The 16,056-nt window shown below is 42.7% G+C and overlaps 1 protein-coding gene across 1 annotated transcript in view; it reads left to right on the top strand.

Moving 5' to 3' along the window:
• Positions 1-16,056, top strand: part of LOC135509760 (mucin-5B-like) — a 53,475-nt gene that overhangs the window by 26,336 nt on the left and 11,083 nt on the right. The window contains exons 15-23 of the mRNA XM_064930662.1: positions 458-552; positions 819-945; positions 3,585-3,688; positions 3,879-4,030; positions 4,207-4,256; positions 4,376-4,476; positions 7,029-7,180; positions 7,278-7,416; positions 7,572-7,679. Coding sequence (XP_064786734.1) covers positions 458-552; positions 819-945; positions 3,585-3,688; positions 3,879-4,030; positions 4,207-4,256; positions 4,376-4,476; positions 7,029-7,180; positions 7,278-7,416; positions 7,572-7,679 — 1,028 coding nt within the window. The remainder of the gene's footprint in view (positions 1-457; positions 553-818; positions 946-3,584; positions 3,689-3,878; positions 4,031-4,206; positions 4,257-4,375; positions 4,477-7,028; positions 7,181-7,277; positions 7,417-7,571; positions 7,680-16,056) is intronic.

A 16,056-nucleotide genomic window follows, 5' to 3' on the forward strand; every position in this document is an offset into this window, starting at 1 on the left:
GTGAATAGAGTGCCCCATGGTTGCGGTGGGTTTATGGTACGGGCAGGCATAAGCTACATACATATTTTTTTTCACATTTTTGCCGTCGTGAGAATTTTCGAAATGGTGTCGTGGGACAAAAAAGTTTAGGAAACCCCTGGTCTAATGAAACAAACCAAAACGCGCTTCAGCCCAGGTTGAGCAAAAAGAGAATCAGCTCGACTGACGGACTTGATAATACCAAAACTATTCCTTACTAGTAGTAGAAAAAGGATCACTCTGTGCATAGATCTGAGTTTATTCTCCAACTAACCATTTGTATTTTTTCATTATGTTTCGGCGTAGAGAGCCTTTATCAGAGCCTTGGAATACTTCTTGGGGATTACACTTACATATATCTACTGAGATGCACAGTAAAGCCTAGATAAAAACTCTTTCTACTTTGTTAAATGTTGCTAATATCTCATATGTTTTACAGAGAGATATGCCAAGCACTGGTGCTCAATGCTGTCAGATAGTGAAGGAATATTTTCCCAATGCCACACTGAGATCAACCCAAATTACTACAAGGAAGTAAGTATGGTGATGTTAAAATGCTCTTTAATTACAGAGTTATCCCAAAGCTCTAAGAATATAAATTTATACTTAAACAATAACTTAAGAAGTTCAATATCAAAATAATCTAATTTTAATTTAATTTATCTCAAAACATCTAATCAGATTTTTGCAATACTATTGTCCTGTGCTTGTGTGTGATTTCAGAAAACAGTAGTTTTCTTCATTAACACATCTCATAACTGAACATTCTTCTTCTTCTATTTCTTCTTCTCTCCCTGTAGATCTGCCTATATGACAGTTGTAACTGTGAGAGGAGTGAGGAGTGCATGTGTGCTGCGGTCTCCTCCTACGTCCATGCATGTGCTGCTGCAGGCGTCCTGCTCAGTGGATGGAGAAACACCACCTGTGGTAAGATAAACATCAGATATACTGAATATATTTATTTATTAATTAATGAAGGGTTCTCCTCCTATTAAACCACAGTGTCCAGGGTTTACCCTCCTATTAACCCACGGTGTCCAGGGTTTACCCTCCTATTAACCCACAGTGTTCAGGGTTTAGGGTTTACCCTCCTATTAACCCACAGTGTTCAGGGTTTAGGGTTTACCCTCCTATTAACCCACGGTGTCCAGGGTTTACCCTCCTATTAACCCACGGTGTCCAGGGTTTACCCTCCTATTAACCCACGGTGTTCAGGGTTTACCCTCCTATTAACCCACGGTGTCCAGGGTTCACCCTCCTATTAACCCACGGTGTCCAGGGTTTACCCTCCTATTAACCCACGGTGTCCAGGGTTTACCCTCCTATTAACCCACGGTGTCCAGGGTTTACCCTCCTATTAACCCACGGTGTTCAGGGTTTACCCTCCTATTAACCCACGGTGTCCAGGGTTCACCCTCCTATTAACCCACGGTGTCCAGGGTTTACCCTCCTATTAACCCACGGTGTCCAGGGTTTACCCTCCTATTAACCCACGGTGTCCAGGGTTTACCCTCCTATTAACCCACAGTGTCCAGGGTTTACCCTCCTATTAACCCACAGAGTCCAGGGTTTACCCTCCTATTAACCCACAGTGTTCAGGGTTTACCCTCCTATTAACCCACAGTGTTCAGGGTTTACCCTCCTATTAACCCACAGTGTCCAGGGTTCACCCTCCTATTAACCCACGGTGTCCAGGGTTTACCCTCCTATTAACCCACGGTGTCCAGGGTTTACCCTCCTATTAACCCACGGTGTCCAGGGTTTACCCTCCTATTATCCCACAGTGTCCAGGGTTTACCCTCCTATTAACCCACGGTGTTCAGGGTTTACCCTCCTATTAACCCACGGTGTCCAGGGTTTACCCTCCTATTAACCCACGGTGTCCAGGGTTCACCCTCCTATTAACCCACGGTGTCCAGGGTTTACCCTCCTATTAACCCACGGTGTTCAGGGTTTACCCTCCTATTAACCCACGGTGTCCAGGGTTTACCCTCCTATTAACCCACGGTGTCCAGGGTTTACCCTCCTATTAACCCACGGTGTTCAGGGTTTACCCTCCTATTAACCCACGGTGTCCAGGGTTTACCCTCCTATTAACCCACGGTGTCCAGGGTTTCCCCTCCTATTAACCCACGGTGTCCAGGGTTTACCCTCCTATTAACCCACGGTGTCCAGGGTTTACCCTCCTATTAACCCACGGTGTCCAGGGTTCACCCTCCTATTAACCCACGGTGTCCAGGGTTTACCCTCCTATTAACCCATGGTGTCCAGGGTTTACCCTACTATTAACCCACGGTGTCCAGGGTTTACCCTCCTATTAACCCACGGTGTCCAGGGTTTACCCTACTATTAACCCACGGTGTCCAGGGTTTACCCTCCTATTAACCCACGGTGTTCAGGGTTTACCCTCCTATTAACCCACGGTGTCCAGGGTTTACCCTCCTATTAACCCACGGTGTCCAGGGTTTACCCTCCTATTAACCCACGGTGTCCAGGGTTTACCCTCCTATTATCCGACAGTGTTCAGGGTTTACCCTCCTATTATCCCACAGTGTTCAGGGTTTACCCTCCTATTAACCCACGGTGTTCAGTGATCAGGGTTTACCCTCCTATTAACCCACGGTGTCCAGGGTTTACCCTACTATTAACCCACGGTGTTCAGGGTTTAGGGTTTACCCTCCTATTAACCCACGGTGTCCAGGGTTTACCCTCCTATTAACCCACGGTGTCCAGGGTTTACCCTCCTATTAACCCACGGTGTCCAGGGTTTACCCTCCTATTAACCCACGGTGGCCAGGATTTACCTTCTTATTTAAAAACAAAATACCCAATATACGACTGATTGTTGTCCTATGGACAGAGTCTCCCACCTCAGCTGTAGATCTCTGCAGTTCATCCAGAGTGATCATGGGCCTCTTGGCTGCATCTCCGATCAGTCTTCTCCTTGTATGAGCTGAAAGTTTAGAGGGACGGCCAGGTCTTGGTAGATTTGCAGTGGTCTGATACTCCTTCCATTTCAATATTATCGCTTGCACAGTGCTCCTTGGGATGTTTAAAGCTTGGGAAATCTTTTTGTATCCAAATCCGGCTTCTTCACAACAGTATCTCGGACCTGCCTGGTGTGTTCCTTCTTCTTCATGATGCTCTCTACGCTTTTAACGGACCTCTGAGACTATCACAGTGCAGGTGCATTTATACGGAGACTTGATTACACACAGGTGGATTGTATTTATCATCATTAGTCATTTAGGTCAACATTGGATCATTCTGAGATCCTCACTGAACTTCTGGAGAGAGTTTGCTGCACTGAAAGTAAAGGGGCTGAATAATTTTGCACGCCCAATTTTTCAGTTTTTGATTTGTTAAAAAAGTTTGAAATATCCAATAAATGTCGTTCCACTTCATGATTGTGTCCCACTTGTTGTTGATTCTTCACAAAAAAATACAGTTTTATATCTTTATGTTTGAAGCCTGAAATGTGGCAAAAGGTTGCAAAGTTCAAGGGGGCCGAATACTTTCGCAAGGCACTGTAAATAAATGTTGAATCACCATACTGTTTTCCACAGGGAAGTACTCCTCCAGCTGCCCTGACACGATGGTCTATGACTACACCATGACCAGCTGTGACCGTACCTGTCGTTCACTGAGCCAGACAGACTTCACCTGCCAGGTACATTTACATGGACATCTCATTTCTATTCATGTTTCTAATTTAATATTATTACTATTATTATTATTATTCATTTTATTAATGTCTTGTTGTTGTGTATCTTCTTGTTGTTGTGGATGTTGTTGTTGCTGCAGACATGCCCAAAGTAATTTCCCCTCATGGATAAAAATGTTTTAATTGAATTGAACAGTTAGACCATGTGTCTGTGGACGGCTGTGGCTGTGCCGAGGGAACCTATCTGAATGACCAGGGAGAGTGTGTCCCTGCCTCACGCTGCTCCTGCTACAATGGAGGCACAGTAGTGCCCCCTGGAGAGGTCACCAGGATCTATGGTGCTACATGGTGAGGACTTGGTTGGAATGTGAATGAATTTCTCTGAAAATCGGATGGTCTTCTCTGTTGTGGCTCTATTAAAATATTTAGAAATCGACTGTCTTCTTATGAAGTCTTGGTTTGCTTCAAGAGGCATGCTAAACCATGCTTAACCCCCTCCTCTTGTACCCCTCTTAACCACCCAGCTCTTGCAGACATGGGAAATTAAGCTGTACTGGAGAACCACAACATTTATGTGAGCACTCTGAAATTCAGAACACATCTTTATTTGCCAAATATAGCAAATCACTTCACATCCAAGACTCTGTAGTTCAATCCCTACTAACCTATAAAGCCGACGTTTGTTCCCTACAGCCTGTGAAGAACCAATGGGTTTCTTCAACTGTTCTAGTGCAGGGCCCGGAGCCAAGGGCTCAGAGTGCCAGAAGAGCTGTCAAACACTAGACAGTCACTGTGTAAGTCTACAATGGGACATGCTTTACAACACGTTAATAAAAACATGCCATACAACACGTTAATAAAAACATGTCTTACAACACACTAAAAACCTGCCTTACAACACGTTAATAAAACATGCCTTACAACACGTTAATAAAAACATGCCTTACAACACATTAATAAAAACATGCCTTACAACACGTTAATAAAAACATGCCTTACAACACGTTAATAAAAACATGCCTTACAACACGTTAATAAAAACATGCCTTACAACACGTTAATAAAAACATGCCTTACAACACGTTAATAAAAACATGCCTTACAACACATTAATAAAAACATGCCTTTACAACACGTTAATAAAAACATGCCTTTACAACACGTTAATAAAAACATGTCTTACAACACGTTAATAAAAACATGCCTTACAACACATGAATAAAAACATGCCTTACAACACGTTAATAAAAACATGCCTTACAACACATTAATAAAAACATGCCTTACAACACGTTAATAAAAACATGCCTTATAACACGTTAATAAAAACATGCCTTACAACACGTTAATAAAAACATGCCTTACAACACATTAATAAAAACATGCCTTACAACACGTTAATAAAAACATGCCTTATAACACGTTAATAAAAACATGCCTTACAACACATTAATAAAAACATGCCTTTACAACACGTTAATAAAAACATGCCTTACAACACATTAATAAAAACATGCCTTACAACACGTTAATAAAAACATGCCTTACAACACATTAATAAAAACATGCCTTACAACACGTTAATAAAAACATGCCTTACAACACATTAATAAAAACATGCCTTACAACACGTTAATAAAAACATGCCTTATAACACGTTAATAAAAACATGCCTTACAACACATTAATAAAAACATGCCTTTACAACACGTTAATAAAAACATGCCTTTATAACACGTTAATAAAAACATGTCTTACAACAGGTTAATAAAAACATGCCTTACAACACATTAATAAAAACATGCCTTACAACACGTTAATAAAAACATGCCTTACAACACGTTAATAAAAACATGCCTTACAACACGTTAATAAAAACATGCCTTATAACACGTTAATAAAAACATGCCTTACAACACATTAATAAAAACATGCCTTACAACACATTAATAAAAACATGCCTTACAACACATTAATAAAAACATGCCTTACAACACATTAATAAAAACATGCCTTACAACACGTTAATAAAAACATGTCTTATAACACGTTAATAAAAACATGCCTTACAACACATTAATAAAAACATGCCTTACAACACATTAATAAAAACATGCCTTACAACACATTAATAAAAACATGCCTTACAACACGTTAATAAAAACATGTCTTATAACACGTTAATAAAAACATGCCTTACAACACGTTAATAAACACATGCCTTACATCACATAAATAAAACATGCCTTATAACACGTTAATAAAAACATGCCTTATAACACGTTAATAAAAACATGCCTTACAACGCGTAAATAAAACATGCCTTACAACATATTAATAAAAACATGCCTTATAACACGTTAATAAAAACATGCCTTATAACACGTTAATAAAAACATGCCTTATAACACGTTAATAAAAACATGCCTTATAACACGTTAATAAAAACATGCCTTATAACACGTTAATAAAAACATGCCTTATAACACGTTAATAAAAACATGCCTTATAACACGTTAATAAAAACATGTCTTATAACACGTTAATAAAAACATGCCTTATAACACGTTAATAAAACATGCCTTATAACACGTTAATAAAAACATGCCTTACAACACGTTAATAAAAACATGCCTTACAACACGTTAATAAAACATGCCTTACAACACATTAATAAAAACATGCCTTACAACACGTTAATAAAAACATGCCTTACAACACATGAATAAAAACATATATTGCAACACATTTTAATAAAAACATAGGACAATGTTATGTTAACACAGTGACAGATTGATCAAATTATTTATTAGCTTGTACAAAGCTCAGGATCCCAAACGATATCCTCCGATGAGGTTGACTTTTTGGAGTGTTTCTGTTTGAGCAGACTGTAATGTTTACAGAGAACCTGATATCCATGAACATCAAAGACATCATCTTTAAAAGTCATCCTTGTGTCTTTTCAAACACTTGATCAATTGATCCATTTGACAAATAATGTCCCTATCTTATACCCTGGAGGGTGGAGGGACATTCAGGCACATAATGTCCACATAATGTCCACATCTTATACCCTGGAGGGTAGAGGGACATTCAGGCACATAATGTCCACATCTTATACCCTGGAGGTTGGAGGGACATTCAGGCACATAATGTCCACATCTTATAGCCTGGAGGGTGGAGGGACATTCATGCACATAATGTCCACATCTTATAGCCTGGAGGGTGGAGGGACATTCATGCACATAATGTCCACATCTTATAGCCTGGAGGGTGGAGGGACATTCAGGCACATGATGTCCAACTTAAATTCATGTCAGTCCTTCCCTGATTCATTGTGTTATAGATCAGTGCAGAGTGTGTGTCAGGCTGTGTATGTCCTGATGGTCTGCTGTCTGATGGAAACGGAGGATGCATCAAGGAAGACCTATGTCCCTGTTCTCACAATGGAGTCCATTACCAACCTGGACATGTGCTCAAAGTAGACTGCAATACCTGGTAAAATCAACTTCTATCCCTCTTCTTCTTCTTCTTTGGATATGTCAAATGCTTCCCTCTAAAATCTTTCTATGTGATTATGTTTGCATCATTGTAGCACTTGCGAAGGCAGAAAATGGCAGTGTACCAATAAGCAGTGTGATGGGATGTGTGCCATATATGGAGATGGGCATTTCATCACTTTTGATGAGGAAAGGTTCACTTTCAATGGAGATTGTGAATACATTCTTACTCAGGTAGGGCAATAATCATTTGTATTTAGGATTTTCTTTGTATTTTTATTAAAACCCCTACTTTATGTATGATGCAGATATTTTCAAATTATGATTAAATTGAAGTAATGATAACAACTAAGAGGTTTTCTGATTGTGTATTTGAATACATCCTGCAGGACTACTGCAGCAACAATCCAAACGGTACCTTTAGAGTGATCACAGAGAACATTCCCTGTGGAACCACCGGCACCACCTGTTCCAAGGCCATCAAGCTCTTCTTGGGGGTAGGAACTACTGTTCATAAATGGATTCAGACATGCATTAAAGGAACAATAGACAAGTCTGGACATTTGACTCAATGTCGACACCGGTGGCTGTGAGCGGAATTGCATGCTGAACTCTGGATGCACTTATCTCGTTGCCTCCATGTGTTTTGTTAGCACACAAGATTGACAGGGCTGTCTGACAGTGTCTGCTTAGAATTATTGTCGGGCAGATTTGATAGCAGCACAAAAATCACCCCTATGTGTTAGGGTTAGGGTTAGGGTTAGCTATGTGTTTGGGTTCGAGTTAGCTATGAATTTGGGTTAGGGTTAGCTATATATTTGGGTTAGGGTTACCTATGCATTAGGGTTAGCTATGTATTAGGGTTAGGGATAGTGTTAGGGTTAGTGTTAGCTATGTATTTGGGTTAGGGTTAGCTATGTATTAGGGTTAGGGTTAGCTATGTATTAGGGTTAGGGTTAGCTATGTATTAGGTTTAGGGTTAGCTATGTATTAGGCTGAGCGTTAGCTATGTATTTGGGTTAGGGTTAGCTATGCATTAGGGTTAGCTATGTATTAGGGTTAGGGATAGAGTTAGGGTTAGTGTAAGCTATGTATTTAGGGTTAGCTATCTCTTAGGGTTCGTGTTAGCTATGTGTTTGGGTTAGGGTTAGATATGTATTAGGTTTAGGGTTAGCTATGTATTAGGCTTAGGGTTAGCTATTTATTTGGGTTAGGGTTAGCTATGTATTAGGATTAGGGTTAGCTATGTTTTAGGGTTAGCTATGTATTAGGTTTAGGGTTAGCTATGTTTTCGGCTTAGCTATGTATTAGGGTTAGGGTTAGCTATGTGTTTGGGTTAGAGTTAGCTATGTATTTGGGTTAGGGTTAGCTATAAATTAGGGTTAGCTATGTATTAGGGTTAGGGATAGTGTTAGGGTTAGGGTTAGGGTTAGTGTAAGCTATGTATTTAGGGATAGGGTTAGCTATCTATTAGGGTTAGGGTTAGCTATGTATTAGGGTTAGGGTTAGCTATCTATTAGGGTTAAGGTTAGGGTTAGCTATGTATTAGGGTTAGAGTTACCTATGTATTAGGGTTAGCTATGTATTTGGCTTAGGGTTAGCTATGTATTTAGGTTAGGGTTATCTATGTTTAATTGTTAGGGTTAGCTATGTATTAGGGTTAGGGTTAGCTATGTTTTTGGGTTAGGGTTAGCTATGTATTAGGGTTAGGGTTAGCTATGTATTAGGGATGGGTTAGCGATGTTTTGGGGTTAGGGTTAGGGTTAGCTATGTATTTGGATTTGGGTTATCTGTGTATTTGGGTAAGGGTTAGCGTTGTATTTGGGTTAGGGTTTGCTATGTTTTAGGGTTAGGGTTAGCTATGTATTAGGGTTAGGTTTAGCTATTATTTGGATTAGGGTTAGCTATATATTTGGGTTAGGGTTAGCCTTATATTAGGGTTAGGGTTAGCTATGTGTTTGGGTTAGGGTTAGCTATGTGTTTGGGTTAGGGTTAGCTATGTATTTCGGTTAGGGTTAGATATGTATTTGGTTTAGGGTTAGGGTTAGCTATGTACTAGGGTTAGGGTTAGCTATGTATTTGGGTTAGGGTTAGCTTTGTATTTGGGTTACGGTTATTTTTAACTATGTATTTGGTATAGGGTCATGGTTAGCTATTAATTTGGGATAGGGTTAAATATGTATTAGAGATAGGGTTAGGGAAAGGTATGTATTAGGGTTAGAGGTAGCTATGTATTTGGGTTAGGGTTAGCTATGTATTAGGGTTAGCTATGTATTAGGGATGGGTTAGCGATGTTTTGGGGTTAGGGTTAGGGTTAGCTATGTATTTGGATTTGGGTTACCTGTGTATTTGGGTTAGGGTTAGCTGTGTATTTGGGTTAGGGTTAGCTATGTATGAGGCTTAGGGTTAGCTATTTATTTGGGTTAGGGTTAGTGTTAGCTATGTATTTGGGTTAGGTTTAGGGTTAGCTATGTATTTGGGTTAGGATTAGCTATATATTAGGTTTAGGGTTAGCTATAAATTAGGGTTAGCTATGTATTAGGGTTAGGGATAGTGTTAGGGTTGGCTATGTATTAGGTTTAGGGTTAGCTATAAATTAGGGTTAGCTATGTATTTGGGTTAGGGTTAGCTATCTATTAGGGTTAGTGTTCGCTATGTATGTGGTTTAGGGTTAGCTATGTATTAGGTTCCGGGTTAGGTATGTATTAGGCTTAGGGTTAGTTATTTATTTTGGTTAGGGTTAGCTATGTATTAGGATTAGCTATGTTTTAGGGTTAGGGTTAGCTATGTATTAGGGTGAAGGTTAGCTATGTATTAGGGTTAGCTATGTATTTGGGTTAGGGTTAGGGTTTGCTATGTATTAGGGTTAGTGTTAGCTATGTATTAGGGTTAGGGTTAGCTATGTATTTGGGTTAGGATTAGCTATTTATTAGGGTTAGGGTTAGCTATGTATTTGGGTTAGGGTTAGCTATGTATTAGGGTTAGCTATGTATTAGGCTTAGGGTTAGCTATTTATTTGGGTTAGGGTTAGCTATGTATTTTGGTTAGGATTAGCTATGTATTTGGGTTAGGGTTAGCTATGTATTTGGGTTAGGGTTATGTTTAACTACATTAAAATGACGTAGGTAGATTCTGGTAGTCCTGGCTTCTGGTATGTTGCTTGTAGGTGATAGACAGTCCCCTCCAGCCTGGTGTCCGTATCCCATTGGTTCTCGACAGAGTTCTTTGTCTTTGTAGCCCATCCCTTAGGGGGTCGTCGCGTGTTTGTGTTTTAGGAATTTCAGTGTATATATATATGTATATTTCAGTGTATATGTATATTCAGTATATGTGTTATCTCAGTCAGCCACCCGTACAGGGTTGTACCAGTGCGATTAGTATCTATCGAAGGACAGGGGGAGGGGAGGGTTATGACACAGTGTGCAAGCCACAATTGCATGGTTAGGCCACAGGCAGACAACAGTCAGTGAATGCGTTATTACATGCGTTTAATATGTTTATTACAAATCCCCCTCTTTACCAAATGCATCCATCCAGGAGTCCCACATGACAGTATCAACCTCAGAGTGGGATTTCATTTTACCATTAAGGGTACGCAGGCCTTCTAATGCCACAGTGAGGCTGCCATCAGAGGCTGTGTTATTGGGGATAAATGTGCAACATTGCTCCCCAAACATAAAACATATCCCACCCTTCTCAGCTAGAAACATATCAACGGCAATGCGATTTTGGAAAGCCATAAGGGAGGTGGCAGCCAGTTGACCATGTACGGCCTCAAAACCTTGTTGAGTCCAGTTACCTAATTTTTGGACATTGAAATGTATATAGTTAATGCGGCCAACATTTTTATTCACAGTGCACCACCAGCAGAGAGATGATTCAAAACATGCTGCGACCTGGTCCACCAGCTTGTACTCATCAGGGACCCCCCTAGGAACACCTATGGCATCAATATACGTGGGATCCCTGACAGTCTGGGCTGCTGACCACTTGGTTCTGGTAGGCAGAAACTGTGGGTCCACAGCCTGTATCCGGGTCACCAAATCACCCACACCTATAGGGTAAACAGTGAGAGGCAGCAGAAGTGTTACAAGCGCACAAGTACCCGTAGTATCACTGGGAATTCTGTCAAAAACCCGAGTTCCCCCACACCACCACCAGATGTCAGCCCTGACCACTGGCTTAAAACCACCAACTAATACGATAGTATTTGCACACCAACCCTCAGGGAGTAACCCCAACTGTAGTATACCCCCTGTCAAGTTAATACAGGAGAATTCGGCCCTGGCAACATCAGAGGAAAATTGTGGTGCACTGACCGTAGCGGAGACAACAGGGTAAACTGCATCCCAGAAGGAGCAATTACCAGTCGGATTGTCTTTGTCCATAAGGGACATTAAACATCCGACCTCGACAGTGGCCGGGACAATGCGGAGCAATGGTCTGGGGCTCATGCAAACCACGCAACTAGTGGGGGTTGTATTGGCTGCTTGTTCGGTCAATAATAACCAATTGTTAGAAAAACCTGAGACACCTGTAGCAACGTGAATGTTCTCATCCGGGGTAGGGGTAGTGGCCACTAAAACAGCAGAACCCCACCCATCCTTGTCCCGGGGTAGGGGTATGTGGCTTTGCCATATCGTCACGCACCGTCACAGAAGTAGGTTGTGGTTGTGGCGTAAAGCAGATATATAGTGTGAAATGGACTTCAGCCCTGCTGGTATCTACATATGGGGCCAACATAAAAACCTGACAACCCATAGTGGTCCCAGGTTGTACAATCAGCTTTAGTTGAAAACCAGTGTGTGAAAGTGTAAGCCTTTTGCGCCAGGCAAGGACAACCCGTCCCTTGGAATAGCTGGACCAGTCATACCTTGTTTCCACCACCAGGTTTTTCCAAGACCACTCACCATATCCCCCTTTGGTTATATACCAGTTAAAACTGGAATAGGTCCAGGCAGGTAGCCCCAGGCTATTTCGCGCATGACCCAAAAGGCTCCAAGGCAGGTAAGCGGTGGTGGTGGCATTGAAAGGCAAACACAAGGTGGTGCTCTTCAACTCCTGGGGGGTGCACTTAGTGGCCCCCACCTCACCCCTAGAAACGGTATGGTCTTGTGGTAGATAAGAGGGAAGAGAGAGAGAGTTAGTTTCACCTGGCAGAGTAGAATTCAGGGTGTGAGTCTGTAGTGGGTGCATCTGTTGGTCTATAAGCCATGTGAGTGTGCCTACAGTGACTCCCCCTATGAGAAGAAAAATAACAAACAGGGGTCCCGAGATCCCCAAACGTTCCCAGGGGGAAAAGTGTAATTTAGTCAAAGAGTATGGGGGTGCACCTCCCATTTTCCTTGGCTAAATAGATGTAGAATTTGGGACCGAATGTAGACCACTTATGTCAGTTCTGACTTCCGTCAGTGTTCTGGAAGGAGTTGGGGGTGGGGTGCAATGTGTAAGGTGGTGCCTGATTTACCTTTGACCTGGACTGAGTGTGAAGTAACCTCCTTCACTTCGTACGGTCCAGTCCACCTGGGTTCCAGCCACTTTCTCTTGTGGACTTTAACCCTCACCCAGTCACCAACCTTTACCTTCAGTGGTGGCGTGTCCCCCGGCAGCTCCCCCTCCTGGACCTTGTGAACCTGGGTAGAGAGTGCTTCAGAGAGAACCGTCAGTTTTTTCACATAATTAGACATTACAATTTGTTGTACATCAAGGACGGGCATATGACCTCCCTCCCTTGGTGGACCAGGCATGACTCTCATGAAGAGAGAGATGGGTGCCTGCTCCTGGTGAGGCTCTCATGGCCATCAACACCAGAGGCAGGACTTCAACCCATGTCAACTTCGTACCTGCACATACTTTAGCTATCTTAGCTTTCAGCTTTTGGTTTAACGTTCCACCAGATTTTGGGACCGGGAGTAGTGCACAGAACCAAATCTGTGTGTTTTGCCAAATCTTTCTTCCACCTGTCTCAGGTGTTTGTTAAATGTGAGCCATTTGTCAAATTTGATTTGTCTTGGGATGTCATACCTGGGTATTAGTTTGGTTTGTAGCCACTTAACGACTGACCTAACATCCTCACGTGCTGTTGGCATTGACTCAACCCACTTGGAAAACCTGTCCACCATTACCAAGAGGTACCTTTTCCCATTAACCACATTATCCACCCCCATGTCTGTGTAATCTATGCTAATGTCCTGAAAACATGCGTTGGGTACTGGGTAGGAGCCCATGGGTGTCTGATAGGGTTTCTTAGGATTGTAGCTACCACAAATGCTGCACTCGTCACAGAATAAGTCTGTCATATCTTTCATGTGAGGGTGCCACCAGATGTGAGACACCCTCTGCAAAGTCCTTAGTTTGCCTTCGTGGGTGGGCCCATGAGCTTCCCGTATTAGTTCTGGGCATAGATTGGCGGGAGCCACCAATCTGCCGTCATGGCATCTCCACAGTCCATCCGGTCCTTTGGTCGCCCCCTTCTGTCCCCAAACTGAATGTTCATATGGTCCTGCCGAGATCTGGAGCTCTTTTATGTGTTGTTCTGTTAGTTCAGTCTGGGGTGGTTGAGTCTGCAGCACCATTTGTCTTGGAGTGTAACCACCAGCTTCTTTGGCTGCTTTGTCAGCTGCATCATTCCCCTTACTGACTCTGTTTTTCAGTTGGTAATGTCCTTTACACTTTATGATGGCCACCTTTCCGGGTAGTGAAACGGATGCAATCAGTTTTTTCCATCTGTGCCTTGTGTTTGATTGGAAGGTTCCCTGTGGTGGTGAAGTTGCGCCTCACCCATTGTGGTCCATCCGTATGAACTGCTCCATGGGCATGTGCCGAGTCTGTATAGATATTCACAGTCTTTCCTTTTCCTCTGATGAGGGCCTGTGTCAATCCGATGATTTCAGCTAATTGGGCAGGTGCAGGTTGAGGGATGATGGCTGATTGAAGGGTGACATCATGAGGTGAGCTGTTTTTCTTTTTTTTTCAATAGCTTTTTCTACTGCAGCAACGTATCTGGAGCATGTTGTCTGTCCTACCTCAATGTGGTCAAGTTTGGAAGAGTAGTACATCAAGACCCTTCTCTCCCCCTCTTGTTTCTGGAATAGGACGGATGAGGTGAATCCTTCCTTTTCAGAAACATCCAAATGGAACTTGTTCTTGTAGTCAGGTGCAGTCAGAGCTGCTGCCGCTGATAGATCTGTTTTCAGGAGTGCCATGGCTGTTAATGCTTCAGCCGTCCAGGCCAGGGGTGCATGGAGGTTCCTTGGTCGTAGGATGACCAGTGCTGCCACCCCCTCTGGGCCACACACAATGGTACAACACCTGATAGGTGGGGTCAGGTGCATCATGTCTTCGTCCCAGTCTTCAGTTTAGGGGCAGTCATCGGTTTCTGTTGCATTGAGTGTGCAATGGATCTCAGCTTGGGGAGTCTTGTATGGGTGCAGAGTGTAGATTTGAGCTGTCAGTTGGTTGAACTTAAACTGGATGTGAGGGGTGGTAGGCCCTGTGGGTAGGCATTTTAGCCAGTACACTTCTTGTGTTTCAGACAGTGTGGGCATCTTTTATGGCCAGGGCATGGTGTTCCCTGCCATACCTTGAAACTGTGGTTGGTTGTAATCTTGCTGCTCCTGCTGCATGTGGCTAGATTCTGGGTGGTTGTATGCTGGCTGTTGCTGAGGTCCTGGGTGGTTGTAGTGAAAAGGGGGTGGTCCTCCTCTTCCTCTCCCTCTCCATTGCTGTTGGTGCAGGGAGGGTGGTTTCATGCAATCTCTGGCAAAGTGACCGGGAATTCCGCAGTTAAAACACTGGTAGTTTCCCCCTCTGTATGGTCCAGTGTAGGGGCCCCGTTGAGCCCATCGTGGCTGTTGCTGTTGCAGGATATACTGCTGTGGGGGAGGGTTTTGGGGTGGTGGTGTGTTGTGGTTGTTGATTGTGCCTTCTGTGACGTCAGCTGAGGCCCCAGCAAGCACACCCATCATATCAGGTTTCTTGTATGGGCGTGTCCTCTTTGTCTCCTCTACTGCCCATGTGCCTATTCTCAGCACAGCCTCCGCTCTCTCTCTCTCTTTTGTTCCTTCCTTCTTGAATAAATGGCTCCTATTTCTTTCTGCCTCACTATCTTTTCCGTGCTTCACTGCCTCCTCTAGCTCTCCCTCCATAATGATGAGTTGCTCTCTTGACGGGGCAACTCCACTAAAGTAACCTGCCTGGGTCCATCTCAGTCTAATTCCCCCCCATATCTTCTTTATCAATTTATACTCCTGTTTTCCTCCTGCCCTTTCCTGTATTCTCTGATCTAAATATTCGTTGAATTTGAGTTTGGGAACGGTAATTGAGGCCATATTGACGATGCACTATGTCTGGGTCCTATAGCTATCTTTGTGCACTTCGCCCGTCGCTTGGTCGAAACCAGTGATGTATTCCTGGTGCCAACACAGACTTTTCTCTTGTGCCACACCCTCGTGCACAAAGAGTTTTGTAGAATTACTCTACTATAATATCGAAAAAGGGATATTCGCAAGATAATTATGCGTCTAGGGTAGTTTATTGGAGTAGACTGTACTAAAATATTGAAAAGGGATATTCGCGAGATAATTATGCGTCTAGGGTAGTTTATTGGAGTAATTCTACAACTTCACACACTTCTACTGCCTGGCCAAATGTTAGTGTCCCAAACACCTACTTTTGGGTCAATGACAATGCATTCAAATGCCTTCTATAATATTTGTCAAATTAATTCTAGGCAACACCAACAGCACAAAGGGAACCAAAATCAATTCGTTACACAGCACGGCGGCCGCACGCCCCCGCCCAAACTTTAGACTCGGCGGTCAAATTTAGAGTCGGTGGTCGGTATCACTCGGTCTCATGAAACGGTCAATCAGT

The sequence above is a fragment of the Oncorhynchus masou genome, chromosome 22, assembly GCF_036934945.1.
Source record: "Oncorhynchus masou masou isolate Uvic2021 chromosome 22, UVic_Omas_1.1, whole genome shotgun sequence".
NCBI lineage: Eukaryota > Metazoa > Chordata > Actinopteri > Salmoniformes > Salmonidae > Oncorhynchus > Oncorhynchus masou.